The following is a 15927-nucleotide window of genomic DNA, read 5'->3' on the forward strand; positions in this document are numbered from 1 at the left end:
GGGTGCCCCTGGCCCACAGTGAAGCGCTGGATCCGCAGTAGCGATTACTTTCACTATTGCTGGCCGGAGGAGTTGTTGGCAGAAACACTTCTAAAACTTCGTGTTAATTGGAGGGGTAACAACTGTTGATGAATTCTTGTGGGTTTTGTCTTGGGTCCAAGAACTTGGCAGGTCTTCCTTTTGCGGCTTTGGGCAGGGAGAACACGACTTCCTGCTGGAGTCTGCAAAAGAAGAATGGCAATACTGACCCTTCAGGCAGAATTATGATGCCACAGAGCTCTCTGGAGAGCGCTTGATGAGAGGGATAGAGGAACACTTGTTCTTTATATTATTTAAACCACATGCTTTTTTTGTCATACATTGATGTGCTGGAGTGAAGGTGAAGTGCATTCTTAGGATTTATGTTCAGAATCTAATCAGGAGTGCCTTTTGTGCTAAATGATATCCATTCTTTTTTTTTTTTGAAACAACTTATTGAGTGCTTTAGGGCACTAAGCCCTGTTCTAAACTTGGGATGATAAATAAGTAAGCACACTGCAGAAAGAACAGTGAAAGTAAATGCTAATAGATTAGTCTTCTGGATATTACTGTATTTATTGTGGCGCTAGCTCACCTGTATTTTCCATTTTAATCATGAAGCATTGACTTTTTGTGGGACGGTGATTGGCAATTTTTTCATATTTAACAAATTTAGGTTCTTTATGAAAATTTGTGTAGAATGCATTGGATATACTAAATAAATGCCGAACTCATGAACTAAATTATCTGTTAGTTAACACTGTGCTAGCAAGTACAGTTGACCCTTGACCCCCCCCCCCCAAAAAAAAAAACGGAACTACTAATAATATCTGTTGAATGGAAGCCTTACTATAACATAAGCAGTTAACACTTATTTTATATATTATGTATTATATATTGTATTTCTACAGTAAAGTAAGCTAGAGAAGAAATATTAAGAAAATCATAAGAGAAAATATATTTATAGTATTGATAGACAAAACCCCCACATATAAATGGACTTGTGCAGTTCCACCCCAGTGTTTAAGGGCCAGCTGTACCAGGTAATACTCAGTGCTCCATCTGCTGAAATTTAGAACTTCCCCAGCACTATGTCATTAAGCCATGCTTTTTTCTCTTATGTCCCTTTCCCTGTCAGGTGGACAGATGTTTTTGGTTTCTCAGGCAGTGTTAGAACACAGAATGTAGGGTGACTATTTGTGATTTGTATTCAGTAAAGATATTCTTCACTTTAAAGTTCTTCTATCGAAGCGTTTTAATTTTAATGGCAAGAAGAAATCATGTTTTATAGTGTGAGCATGGAACTGTCTGAGCAGGTAAGGCAGGAATTTATAGTTTAGAAACATGCTAGGGTGAACTATAGGTCAGTATCAACATTGAGTAGAAGGAGGCTAACCAGTCAAGTGTACATACCGTAAACAGTATAGTGATGAGCGTTAGTTGGTGACTTGTAAAGGTGATTTGATACCGCCAAAGTGCATGTCTCAGCAAGAGAGTGAGATCTGGGCAGAGAACATATTTAGCAATTCTGCTCGGTTGATAAGTGGGTGGTAGCAAAAAGGCCTGGTATCAGGATCAGTATTGGATTCAGGTGCAGAATCCTCTCCTGGAAGAAAGTGAGATTTGGAGGGAGCTAAAACAAAAAAAGCTAAAAGTCAGTTGTTTGAATTTGATCAAATGATCAAATGTCATGTTTGGAGATGAATCTTAGTCTAAGTGTGTTTGGGGCTCTGTGAGTGGTATCTCGGCCATGAGTAGAGGAGGACTTCAGAGGGGAGCTAGAGGGATTACTATGGGAATAAGAGCTGCCATTTACTGATGAATCTTCTGTGGAATTTGCTTTGTATATGCTAGCATATTTTATTCTCCTCTAAAAAAATGATACCTGTCCGGCCGGAGTGGTTGAGCTTCAACCCATGAACCAAGAGAGCTCGCTGGTTCGATTCCCATCCAGGGTATATGCTCGGGTTGCGGGCTTGCAATAGAGGGTTTGCAGGAGGCAGCCGATTGATGATGATGTTGTCTCATTGATGTTTCTGTGTTTCTGTCCCTTTCCCTCTCTCTCTAAAAATCAATAAAAAATATTTAAAAAGTGATACCTCAATTTTTAAAATAAGAAACTGAGGCTCAAAGATGTAAAATAATTTGCCCAAGGCCACTTATTAAGCTGTAAGTGGCAGAGCTGGAATTCGAGCCCAGGTCTGTGGATATCAAAGCCTTTACTCTTTCTTTATTCCAAAGTGCCTCCTTATATAATTGAGTGTGATGACATTAGCCTTTCCATTTTATGCGATTTGTCATGAGTGTGATCCGATTTGCTGTGGATGAGATTTCACTCACTTATAATTTTGATTCACTTAATTATGTGTTTTCTTTTTCTAGATTTTAATTTAATTTGAAAATGAGTGAGTGCAGAAAGCCAACCCTGGGTTCAAGTCCTGAGACATTCAGCCCAGATGTTGTTGCTGATATTTTTGAACTCTTTGCTAAGAACTTTTCTTATGGGAAGCCACTTAATAAAGAGTGGCAGTTACCAGATTCCAGTGAGATTTTCACCTGTGACCACACGGAATTTAATGTGTTCCTTGATTTGAAGAACTCCCTAAATGAAGTAAAAAACCTACTGAGTGATAAGAAACTGGATGAGTGGCATGAACACACTGCTTCCACTAATAAAGCTGGAAAAATAATTTCCTATGTGAGAAAATCTGTGAACGCTGAACTTTGTACTCAAGCATGGTGTAAGTTTCATGAAATTTTGTGCAGCTTTCCAGTTATTCCACAGGAAGCTTTTCAGAATGGAAAACTGAATTCTCTACACCTCTGTGAAGCTCCTGGAGCTTTTATAGCTAGTCTCAATCACTACTTAAAATCCCATCGATTCCCTTGTGAATGGAGTTGGGTAGCCAATACTCTGAATCCATACCATGAAGCAAATGACAATCTTACGATGATTATGGATGACCGACTTATTGCAAATACCTTGCGTTGGTGGTACTTTGGTCCAGATAACACTGGTGATATCATGACCTTGAAATATCTGACTGGACTTCAGAATTTCATAAGCAACATGGCCCCTGTTCACTTGATCACTGCAGATGGGAGTTTCGATTGCCAAGGAAACCCAGGTGAACAAGAAGCTTTAGTCTCTTCTTTGCAGTACTGTGAAGCAGTCACTGCTCTGACGACTCTTGGAAATGGTGGCTCTTTTGTTCTGAAGATGTTTACTTTGTTTGAACATTGTTCCATAAACCTGATGTACCTGCTCAACTGTTCCTTTGAGCAAGTCCATGTTTTCAAACCTGCTACAAGCAAGGCAGGAAACTCAGAAGTCTATGTGGTATGCCTCCACTATAAGGGGAGAGAGGTGATCCAGCCTCTCTTATCTAAGATGGTGCTGAACTTTGGAACTGAAATGACCAGGAAATCTCTCTTTCCCCATCATGTGATTCCTGAGTCTTTTCTTAAAAGGCATGAAGAATGTTGTGTGTTCTTTCATAAATACCAGCTAGAGACTATTTCTGAGAACATCCGTCTGTTTGAGAGCATGGGAAAGGAGGAACAAGCAAGACTGAATAATTTAAGGGACTGTGCTGTTCAATATTTCATGCAAAAGTTTCAATTAAAGCCTCTTTCCAGAAATAATTGGCTGGTAAAAAAATCTAATATTGGTTGTAGTACAAATACAAAATGGTTTGGGCAGAGGAACAGATATTTTAAAACCTATAATGAAAGGAAAATGCTAGAAACTCTTTCATGGAAAGATAAGGTGGCCAAAGGATACTTTAATAGTTGGGCCGAAGAACATGTTGCATATCATCCTGGGCAAAGTTCTCTTTTAGAAGGGACAGCTTCCAATCTCGAGTGTCATTCATGGCATATTTTAGAGGGAAAGAAACTGCCAAAAGTGAAGTGTTCTCCTTTTTGTGACGGTGACATTTTAAAGACTCTTAATGAAGCAATTGAAAAGTCATTAGGAGGAGCCTTGAATTTGGATTCCAAGTTCTGGCCAAAACAGCAGAATTGTTGCTCTTGCCATGTTTTTTCTGAAGAACTGATCTTTTCTGAGTTGTTTAGCCTTGTCAAGTGCCTTCAGGATGGGCAGGTTGTACAACCCAGCAACCAAATAAAGTGCCTGCTTGTGGGTTTTCCAATTCTCCCTGATATTAAAATGCATATACCATTGGAAGTTCAACTCTTTGAATCGGCTGAGCTCATGACTTACACCTGTTCATTGCTTCATGACGGAGACCCAATTTACCAGCGGTTATTTTTGGACTGCCTTCTACATTCATTACAGCAACTTAATACAGGGGATGTCATGATTTTGCCAGTACTTTCCTGTTTTACAAGGTTTATGGCTGGCTTGATCTTTGTACTCCACAGCTGTTTTAGATTCATCACATTTTCTTGTCCCACATCCTCTGAGCCTCTGAAGATCTGTGCAGTCCTGCTATGTGTTGGTTACCAGGACCTTCCAAACCCAGTTTTCCAGTATCTGCAGAATATGAATGAATTGTTGAGTGCTTTGCTTACGTCTGATGCACCCGAGCAAGTTTTACAGTTTGTGCCAATGGAAGTTCTCCTTCAGGGGGCACTGCTTGATTTTTTGTGGGATTTGAATGCTGCCATTGCTAAAAGGCATTTGCATTTGATTATTCAAGGAGAGAGAGAAGAAATCATCAGCAGCCTTCAGTTATGAAATTGAACTTGTCTTTCTGAGATTTAACTTTATGGCTTCCTACAGTTTCCATTGTCATTACATCCCTTTGCTATTTACAACCTTTCATTTTGGGAAAGGCCAACTTTTGCATCATTTAAAGGCTCATTATTTCTGGAAAACCATCAGCTATTACCCATCTCTAGGATATCCACAGGCATAGGGTTTTTGTTGTGGAATCTGAGTGTTGATATTCAACTTCAAACATGAGATGTGTGTATGTGCTTGAGGTGGACACACCCATAGTTTAGTTGGTCTTATTTATCTGCTTAAGTTGTACGTGTGTGCCTTCATTCCGATTTTTTTCCAACTAAATTCCTCTCAATGGCTAATGCTGTTAATGAATTGATAGAGGTTTTAATGAAAGGAGGTGAATCACTGCTGAGCCTCACTGATTTCCTTTAACATTGACCATGTCAGTTACAGATTTGGGGAACTCATCTTGCCAGATTTCTTAATATGTATGATACAACGCCATTGACCCAATGAAGCTACTGTGCTGTTTTATGAATATTTTACTAGCCACAACCACTCAACTAGCAAGGATATCAAGACAGCTTCAAACCAAAGATCATGTTTATAACTGAAAAATTACTGTGTCTAACAATTCCTGTATCATGGAAAGCCTCAATTGACAATGGTGTAGTAAATTTTAACTTCCAGGAAATAATCCGTGAACTAAAAGATATTTTAAAATTGCAAAATAATGTTTATGATCTCATATTGGGAACACATGGATGTGATCAATACAGTAAATAATGGAAAAAAATTTAACACTTTCATAATGATGATTCAGCATTTAACATTAGTTAGTGTTTACAGTTTCTTTTTTCAGTATGAAAGTATCACTTTATCAAAAGTTTAATCATGAGATGGTTATTTTATCAGTTATGTTTGATTTCTTTTGAATTACATGTATTTGACAGTGTAACCAGGCTTCTCTGATAAACTACTAAGTGAATATTCATTACTTTGAAATTCCACAAAATGGAGAATATTTGTATTCTTACGTGTGCATTTTAGACATATTGTTAGTTATATGAAAAATAGATGTATTATCTGATGTATTTGGTTGATAAATATTAATCTGAATTTTTTTCATGTTCTTTGCTATTTTGAGTTCCATCATGTATTCATGAATAAAGTCATTAGCAGAGAGATATTTGTGTTCGTCTTTTTTATAGAGAATCATGGGAGAAGTTAAAAATATAACTTGGAAACAGATTTTTTTTTAAGGAAGGTTTGAATGAGAGTTAATGTTCCTTCATTTCCTCTGATTTGTATTCATTAAAATTTAGTCCTTAATATTGTAATATTTATGGAAGCTCTACTTTGGGAAAGAAATTGAATACTTAAGAGGGAGGGGAGGGGATAGATTTAGTTCTTGTCAGGGAGGGTGTGGATGCCAGGAGGTAGATTTCTGGAAGAAATATGATTTCCTACTGGACTTTATGGTAGCAGTTCCAGTTGTATATATAATGACAGAAAATTGGTTTCCAAGGGAGAGTTAAAACCTCTCCTGGAAAACCATTTTGTACTTAGTAATCTTTATGCCTTGGTTGGTTTGTGCCAATGTAATGACACAGTTTATTCTTACTTATTTTAGCTATTTGATTAGAATGAAGGTGAAACCCTATATCCAGGTTCTGGTATTAAAACTTTCTTTTAAGCTTCTCAAACAAGTATTGAATACTTAGGTTTTTAGCACTAACCTATACTGGAATATATATTATATTGGTGTATGCTAGAATGTATTTTGGTTTTCAACCTGGCTTTTGGAATCAGTTGCTGTTCATCTGATTTATTAGATTCAAACGTTAAAGGTGAGATATGACTTGAGGAAGATTCAAACTGAACTGGATGTAGGTGACAGGTACAAATGATTTATAGGAATTTCTCCTTGAGAAAAAGGAGAAAACACATGCTTTCCAAAAAATGAATGAGATAGTAGAGGACAAGTATGAGATGGTTTGTATAGTTTTTCAAGATAGTTATTACTCTTTAAAATTTTTTTTTGTAGATCTTGAGATTTTTAATTGTGCTGCTTTTTGAAAAGAATTTATAGCAGACGGAACATGTAAATTTCATAAATGTGTTTCTTAAAAAAGTTAGATGAGAAAGAGATCTTATAAATTTAATTTCTTTAATTCTAATCTTTGTTCCTTCTAGAAGAAAATCAGTTTTATATTTCAGTGGGGGATTTTACATGTTATCCTAAAGTTACTTAAATATTTGAATGTGTTGAAAATACCTTTTCTGAAATAAATTTAAAATTAATGTGTGGACTTGACTCCATCTTTAAAATAGTTATTTTGTTTAAAAAGATTTGTGTTGCCCTACCCTGTTTGGCTCAGTGGATAGAGCATTGGACTGTGGACTGAGGGGTCCCAGGTTCAATTCCAGTCAAGGACACATGCCTGGGTTGTGGGCTGATCCCCAGTAGGGGGGCGTACATCAGGCAGCCAATCAATGATTCTCTCTCATCATTGATGTTTCTATCTCTCCCTCTCCCTTCCGAAATCAATTAAAAAATAAATAAAATTTGTATTAAATTTTTTTTTCTAATTCAAAGGTGTTGGAAAGAATAAAAGCAAGATTAAAATGTTCGGAGTGCTGAAAAAAACGTTTTTTGACGGTTTTATTTTACTTTATGAGAATACCTGCCCTTTAAAAATATTTAAACCTTATTCTTTAATTGCAAGTGAAATCATTAATTGAATAGTTTTAAAATTAGTTATAGTGCTTTGATGTGGGTATATGAAATCAGTAAATCCCTCATATTAGTAGAAATGAAAATGTTGATTATAAACCTAATCAAAATTTTATTTGCCATGGTTAAATACTTTCCATTGATTTTTTTTTTTTTAAAAAGGGCAACACTGACATTTAGTGTATTTTTACTTTCTAAGGTGAAAGTAAGAAATAAGACATTTTTAGTTCTGTTTCAATTTTTTTTAAAACATTTTAAAAACTTACTTTAGAGAGAGGAAGGGAGAGAGAAAGACATTGATTTGAGAGAAACCTCAATTGGTTGCCTCCCATATGAGCTCCAACCTGGGGATTGAACCTACAAACTAGATATGTGCCCTGATGGGGAATCTAACAGCAACCTTTTTGGTGTATGAGATGGTGCTCCAACCAACTGAGCCACCTGGCCAGAGCAGTATAATTTTTTAATGAAGAAATCACTTTCAGCCTGGCCAGTGTGGCTCAGTGGTTGAGCATCAAACTATGAACCAGGAGGTTGTGGTTTGATTACTGGTCAGGGTACATGCCCGGGTTGAGGCTTCATCCCCAGTGTGGGGTGTACAGGAGACAGCCAATTAATTATTCTCTCTCATCATTGATGTTTCAATCTTTCCCTCTTCCTCTCTATGAAATCAATAAAAAATATTTTTTTAAAAAGAAGTAACTTTCAAAACAAACTAGTGTGAAGCATGACATTGTTTACATTTTTACAAATCTTGTCTTTATAAGAGAAAACAGCCAGACTATCAGATCTGTTTTTACATTTAATCTGTTGCAGTACATTGTTTTGATTGAAGTGCTTAAGAAAACCTGGCCTCACATAGATATGTAGTTGGAAAAAGGAGGAGTATTTCAATAACCTTTATAGGTAATTATGGGTATTCTTTGATGCTACTCCCAAACTTGACACGTGATAGTTTCTTAAAAGTTGGTGCAAAGAGGAATCTTAATCTACACCAATGAATATTTTGTACTCTGTTACACTAAAATCATTTTCTGTCTTGCACTTTGAGTTGACTACTTATGCACACGTAGTTTTGCAGCACCATGAATCTGTTATTTGGAAAATACCAGTTCATTGAGTTATACAGATCTTGCAAATGTTGACACATTTGATTATATGGAATCAAAAAAGAAATCACATTATTTTTATGTTTTTATTTTTAATATTTTATTGATTTTTTTTTACAGAGAAGAAGGGGGAGGGATAGAGTTAGAAACATCAATGAGAGAGAAACATCTATCAGCTGCCTCCTGCACACCTCCTACTGGGGATGTGCCCGCAACCAAGGTACATGCCCTTGACTGGACTAGAACTTGGGACCCTTCAGTCCGCAGGCTGACGCTCTATCCACTGAACCAAACCAGTTAGGGCAAGAAATCACATTTTTAAACATCACTGTTGATCTCATCAGAAAAATCTAAGTATTGGGAAGCTGTCAAGCCTAGGGTGTTGAACAAAAATTTTTTAAAATTCTAATTTTCACTTGAATGCTTGAATTTTATCATGGCAACGAATACTGAAGGTTGTTGCCTGTGAAGTGACAGCTCACTTTATTAATTTTTGAGAAAATATCTATCAAATACACATGTCTGAATAACTAGAGTTTGGTTGCCAGTTCTTTAAAGTAAAAATGCTATTCCATGAAAAATGTACAACTTATTTGCCACTCAGTCGCACATCGGATGACGGTATGCAGAAGTGCATTCCCTGTACTTCCCATTTCTTCACTTAGAACATTAAAGACATCTACCAAGCGTCTCTGCTTAATCAAAGTAACCATTTTTACTATTGCATAAATGATATTCTTAAGTAGAAATGGCTCTCCCCCCCTCCACTACAAATGTGTGTGATGAAGAATACAATGACTACTAGTCCAGTTTGGTGCCACAATCTTTGTTTGGGCAAAGGCACCAGCAATTTTTGCCCATCACTGCTTTTGCATCATCACTGTGACTCTTAACATAGGGAAAAGGGGAAATAAATAATGTCTTGGCTTGGGTACATAGACCATATTTTGAGAACGGCTGCCCGTGTGTTTCCCCGTTATATCAGACATTCATTTATTTTATTATTTTTATTAATGAGGTGTTAATTACTATTTTGAGGCTTTATTATTCTTATTCTTATTAATCCTCACTTGAGGACATGCTTTCACCAATTTTTGGAGAAAGAGAGAAACATCTATCGGTTGCCTACCTTGTGCACCCCAACCATGGATCGAACCTGCAACCTAGGTATGTGCCCTGATCAGGAATTGAACCCGCAAACTTTTGGTGTATGGGATGAAGCTCCAGTCAACTGGGTCACCTGGCCAGGGCCTATTTTTGAGGCTTTTTAAAAACATGCTTAATTTTTCCATTTTTTAAATTTTTGAAGGTAAGCATATGTTTCTCTTTAGTTCTATTAATATGATTTTAGCTCTTCATGTTTTATAAAATATGCATTCCCAGCGATAGAGTTCCCTCTAAAGCACAAGTTTCACTGCATCCTACAAATTTTTATGTTTTATTTTCATTTAATTCAAAATATTTTAAAATTTCTTTTGATATTTCTTCAACTCATATATTGTTTAGAAGTGTGTTAACTTCCATGTATTTTGGGATGTTCCAGCTATCTTTCTGTTATTGACTTATAGTTTAATTCTATGTGGTCTGAGAGCAGAGATTGTGTATCTGTTCTTTTACATTTATTACAGTGTGTTTTATGGTCCACAATGTGATCTGTCTTGGTGGATGTTCCATGTGAGCCTGAGAAGAGTTCGCTGTTAGATAGAATAGTCTATAGATGGTAATTACGTCTACTTGATTGATGGTGCTGTTGAATTCAATTATGTCTTTACTGATTTTCTCCTTCTGGATCTGTCCGTTTTTGATAGAAGGATATTGTGAAATGATAGCAAAAAAATATATATATATTGGTCTCTGTCCCTGGTTCCTGGAGTAGTGCTCCGTTGTAATTTTCCTAAGTGACAAGAATACTATGAGCATCTTTTATTCTAATATTTGGTTGTTGACTCCAGCTCCTGATATAATTTTTAAATCCCTTGGAATTTCCTGGGTGATCAGAATGTCTATCTTATATATTATATATTATCTTATATTATTTTATATCTTATATCTTATATTATATATATTATATATTATCTTATATAGTCTTTGGTTATACCTGGTGCAGTCAGTTGGAGTGTTGTCCCATACACTAGAAGGTGGTAGATTCGATTCCCAGTCAGGGCACATACCCAGATTGTGGGTTCTATCTTTGGTTGGGGTGCGTGTGGGAAGCAACCAATCGATTTCTTTCTCCCTCCCTTTCTTTCCCTAAGATCAATCAATCAGTCGATAAAGTCTTTAGCCATATGTTGAAATATTTTTCATAAATTTTTCCTATATTTTTAAGAATTTTTCCTAGAGACTTTATAGTTTTCATGCTAAACAAGTTTTATCTAATTGCTTATTACTGAGTTACGAAAATGCTATTGATTTAATGTTATCCTGACATCTAGAAAATTGAGCTTTCATGTATTTCTAAGTTTGCCTGTTTATACTATTCTATTTTGTATATTGACAGTTATGTGGTGTCTGAGAAAAAAATTCACCTCTTCTCTTAAGTTATTTCTTTTATGTAATTTTTTTTGCCTTGTTACATTAACTAAGAACAATGACAGCAACCTATATTGACTGTACCGCACTTTAATGAATCAAATATTTAATAAGTATTTTTTGTTACAGAGTTTTGTTGCTACATAAATGACTATATTGTTTTAGTATGCTGTTAATAAAAACATAAATGATTAAAAATTTCCACACTATTGTCTTCTAGTTTATATGGTTTATAACAAGATGGCTGTTATAATGCTTATATTTATTTCTCTAGGAATGTATCCCCTTCTTCCTCCTCTTTGGCTGCCTTCAAGATTTTCTCTTGGTTTTGTGTGTTCAGAAGTTGAATATGATATGTCTATCTTTGGCTTGGGTATTTATCTTTGTTGGTGATTTGGATCTGTATTTTGATGTATACCATTAATTCTGGAATTCTTCATCATTATCCCTTCACATATTTATTCTACCCCATTCTCTGTCTTTTGTGTTCCTTCTGGAATTCTAATTGCACATTTGTTAGGTCATTTGATTTTGTCTTATAGTTCTGTTTTTATTTTTTACTCTCTCCTTTTTTTGTCTTTCAGTTGATATATTTTCAAGGTCACTGATTCTTTCCTTAGCTCTGTTAAGTTTGCTGGTGAGACTGCCAATGACAATCTTGATCTCTGTTACTGTTTTTTACTTGTAGCATCTTCATTTAATTTTTTCTTATGGTTCCCATATCTCTGCTGAAATTCTTAATCTGACAATGAGGGATGTCCACTTTTTACATAGGAGACTTTGACATATTTTTAATAGTTATTTTAAATTCCCTATCTGATAGCTCTAACATCTGTGCTTTATCTAAGTCTGGTTCCGTTGATTATTTTGTCTCTTGGCATTGTGGAGTTCTCTCCATTACTCTTTTTTGTATACCACATCCCATGATTTTTTTCTTTTATAGGGAAGATAGAGACGAAGAATCTGGCAGTGCTCCCTGGCCTTCCTGCAGCAGCTGCTCATTCCCTCTCCTCAGCCTGTGCCATGCAGGGTGCCTTCTCAGGACTTCTGCCCTCATTTTTGGTGAGTGCTCATTGGAATCTGTAGAGAGCGAAGCCTGTGAATGTTGCGAACTCGCCTTATATCTGAAGCCTTTAGGGTTCTAGACTGTCACCAGCCAATACTCAACCTCTACCAACTTGTTAACCGTTCTAGGTGAATGCTGGTTATTGGTGTTCACTGCCTCAAGTAAACAAGTGCCCACGTCTCCCCATAGACATTGTTTCTCCTCAGATTTTAATTTAGTTGACGTTTTTCTCAACTTCAACTTTTGATGAATCCAGGAAAAGTTGTTAACTTGTGGAATGTTCAATTATGTATGTATGTATGTATGTATGTATGTATGGGTGGCGGTGACTTTCTTTCTGGTTCTTTTCCAGTTCTCTGCACCCAGGTAGAAACCAGAAACCTGATCCTCATTTTTAACATCTAATATCTCTACTGGTAGGGTGACTGTTTAGTTCACACCAGTATAATTATTAATAGCACCCCCTTTTAATTTAAGAGTTTCTTTGTTTGAATTATAAATTTTATGATAACCCTATTCTTGAAAATGTTACGTAATTGGATATCATTAGGAACATATGTTAAGTTTGGATGGATTTATTTGTTCTAGATAAAAATCAAATATTGAAGATCATTTTCGTGATATTCAAAAGGACATGGGGAGAAAAAATGTAAATGAAAGACACATCAATCAAATCCAGTGTGTAGACTTTATTTGGATCCTGTTTCAATCCAAAATGATTTTTTTAGACAATCAGGGATATTTGAACATGGGTTAGGTATTAGAAGATGTTAAGGAATTATTGTTTTTTTTTGTTAATTATTACAATGATATTATAGTTATGTTTTTTTAAAAAATATTATTTTTCAGATAACTTTTGATGTATTTAGAGGTGAAATGGGATGACAATGGGAAGTTATTTAAAATACTAAAAAAAATATGGAGAGAGAAATGTGATAGATAAAAAGAAGAATAACAAGCCCTAACCAGTTTGGCTCAGTGGGTAGAGCGTCGGCCTGCGGACTGAAGGGTCCCAGGTTTGATTCTGGTCAAGGGCATGTACCTTGGTTGCGGGCACATCCCCAGTAGGGAGTGTGCAGGAGGCAGCTAATCCATGTTTCTCTCTCATCGATGTTTCTAACTCTCTATCCCTCTCCCTTCCTCTCTGTAAAAAATCAATAAAATACATTAAAAAAAAATAAGAATAACAAAATGTTGATAATTCCTGGAGCGTAGGTGATAGGTACATGGAAGCTCATTATTTTATTATCTCATCTTTTTTGTATTTCTGTCAATTTCCATAATGAAAAACTTTAAAAAAGGGAGTCAAGGATATAATCAGGAACCTATTTCTTAAAAAATAAAATCGGGTAATCATCCTATAATTTAAACAGGTAAGGGTGATGCTTTTCTAGTGGCAGATCACAGGCAATGCAGCTATGCCTGAAAGTTTATTTAAAAACTTCCTGTGCTTCAGTGATTATTCAGCAAACCAGATAATCTGTGACAGGGAGGAAAAAACAGGTGAAATGCCACGGTTTCAGTGCAGTTCAGTGCGGCAGACCCACACTCGCCCAGGAGGCGGGAACGGACCGTGCAGGTGTCTTTTTCATCCTGGCTCCATTTGGTGTCTCTTTTGTGCAGACTTATCTTAGAAGAGATACCCTCTGCTTTTCTCCCCTTTTTTCCAGGCTCTCATTGTCCCTCCATTCTCCCTTGTTCATAATATGGAGAGACGAATGCCTTGGGAAGGCAGGTAACAAGGCTCTACACGCCACGGGGCAAGGACTGCTCACTGTTTTGCACATTGAATGTGCACCTAGTACCATTACTGGCACATAAAAGACATGAAGTAAATTTTGGCTGGAGAAAGGAATAAATAAATTCACACTTGCTGCTCGCTACATAGAAGGGACCTAATAAATATTGTATTTGCTGAATTGAGTTGTGGATGACAGAATCGAAAAGCGAATTTTAGAGTTTATGTTCATTTAGTGCCAGACCTCTTCAGAGTCTTTGAAAGATGTCCAGGTGCGCAGAATCAGACAATGTGATGCCTGTGAAAAGGCAAGGAAAGCCAGCACGAAATGCAGCTTCGTTTAAAATGAAAAGAACAATATACAGTCACATACATGCCATCTTTCTTTCAAATATATTCATGGACATGATTTGGAGAGAACAGGAATTCTCTCCTCTAAAAGTCCTCATGCAAAGAAATCAGGGGGCATTGTAATATCCTGTCCCCAAAAGTTGGAATGATAGATACCCTTAAGTAAACAGCCGTAATTAATCATGGTGCTGCTTGTTTTGATGACCATGCGAGAGTGACAAGTTAATAATAAATCTCTAGCTCATACAGGGATGGCTAAGGAGGTGCTGTGGGTTAATTTACATCTTTGGATGGCACCGAAGATTTAATCATCTCACTGCCTCATACATCAAACTAATACTCCTGTGATAGAAAAGCAAACCATTTTAAACTGTTAATCTGAGAAGCAATAAGATCCTGTCTTAGGTCACAAATAAATTGAGTTGCTGGCGGTTTTGATGGACCCCTAGCGTGTGTGATTTATTCAGGTTCCAAAGCCACTCAGGACCCCTGGGAATCTTGGCTGCAAAGCCAGGCAAGCTGGGAACGCCGCGGGAATTGCCAATCTAATCACACAGCCAGATAGTCTAGACTGAGGGCAGTGACTGAATTTACCTTAGTCCTACCCAATAATTTATTTAGCCTTTATGTCGACTACCAATAAATTATAGAATACAGACATATATGAATTTGAGATTGAGTTCTTAATGGTTGCTTTTAGTTGGGATTGTAATCATCTTTCTGCTTATGTAATATTTGTTCTTAAAAGGTCAGAAGCTGTTTTTGAAGTTTTTGCTTTGTAAGTTGTAGGGTTTTAACCTGGCTAGAGAAACTGGGATACAGAAAGGGGAACTCTTTTTGGCATGATGAGCCATATGTGAATCCTAAACAATTTTTAGATTTTTAGCTCTTCATTTCTTAAGAAGCTAAACTATGGGTTGTAATGAATTTATTAATTTGGAAAAATATCCCCTTGTTGATACTAATACCTAAAATATCATATTCCTGGTTTAAAGAACCGGCCACAATGATCTCAGAGAAAGAGGAAGTAGAGTTTTGTCCAGTAGCAGTATGTATATGTGCATTCATTGCTCTAGTTGGTCATGAAATAATTCTTATAAAGGAATTAGATTGTAAAATATGATTTCTGCTCATCTTTTTACTAATGCTGTTTATAATTTCAACTAAGTTCTGATATTTAATGCACTGTTATAGGAAATGGAAAAAAGAGCCTAAGTTGGTGCCATAAAATTAGCCAATTCCCTCCCTCTAGCCCCAGGGCTGTAAATCACAGCTGTAAATTAGGGTTGCATTTGTCCCATCTTCCAAGGGCACACTGACATCCATCCATTCAACTTGGCAATTAAGAAAACACATACCACCCCAATACACGTGGGTTGCTTCTGTCTGCCTCTCTCTGAGGAAGGCTAGATTCCCCTGGTCAGGAGTTCAGGTTGGGCCAGGTAGGAGAATCCGTAGAGGAAAATCTCTTTCTCCTTCAGGAAGTCACTTAGCAAACATTCATCACTGTCTTAGGTCCTGGGGATGGATGGAAGGACAGGGGCAAAGAGCACTGTGTTGGTTTCCTATTGGTACTGCAAGAAATTACCACAAATTTAGTGGCTTAAAACAACACACATTTATTATCTTCCCGTGCTGAAGATCAAAAGTCTAAAACTAAGCTATTGGCAGGTGTGTGTTCCT

The 15927-nt window shown here is 36.5% G+C and overlaps 2 protein-coding genes across 2 annotated transcripts in view; both read left to right on the forward strand.

Moving 5' to 3' along the window:
- Positions 1-2419: 2419 nt before the first annotated feature.
- CMTR2 (cap methyltransferase 2) lies at positions 2420-5896 on the forward strand (the record flags this gene model as incomplete). The annotated part of the gene is made up of 1 exon (XM_081108011.1): positions 2420-5896. One exon carries the CDS (start codon positions 2420-2422, stop codon positions 4718-4720), a length of 2301 nt encoding a protein of 766 aa, XP_080964137.1. The 3' UTR covers positions 4721-5896.
- Positions 5897-12032: 6136 nt separating this feature from the next.
- The window catches only part of HYDIN (HYDIN axonemal central pair apparatus protein), a 329140-nt gene continuing 325245 nt past the window's right edge, over positions 12033-15927 (forward strand). The window contains exon 1 of the mRNA XM_081108072.1: positions 12033-12151. The gene's annotated coding sequence lies outside the window, so the exon portion shown is untranslated. The remainder of the gene's footprint in view (positions 12152-15927) is intronic.

This window comes from Myotis nattereri (genome assembly GCF_964212035.1).
Source record: "Myotis nattereri genome assembly, chromosome: 15".
Taxonomy (NCBI): domain Eukaryota; kingdom Metazoa; phylum Chordata; class Mammalia; order Chiroptera; family Vespertilionidae; genus Myotis; species Myotis nattereri.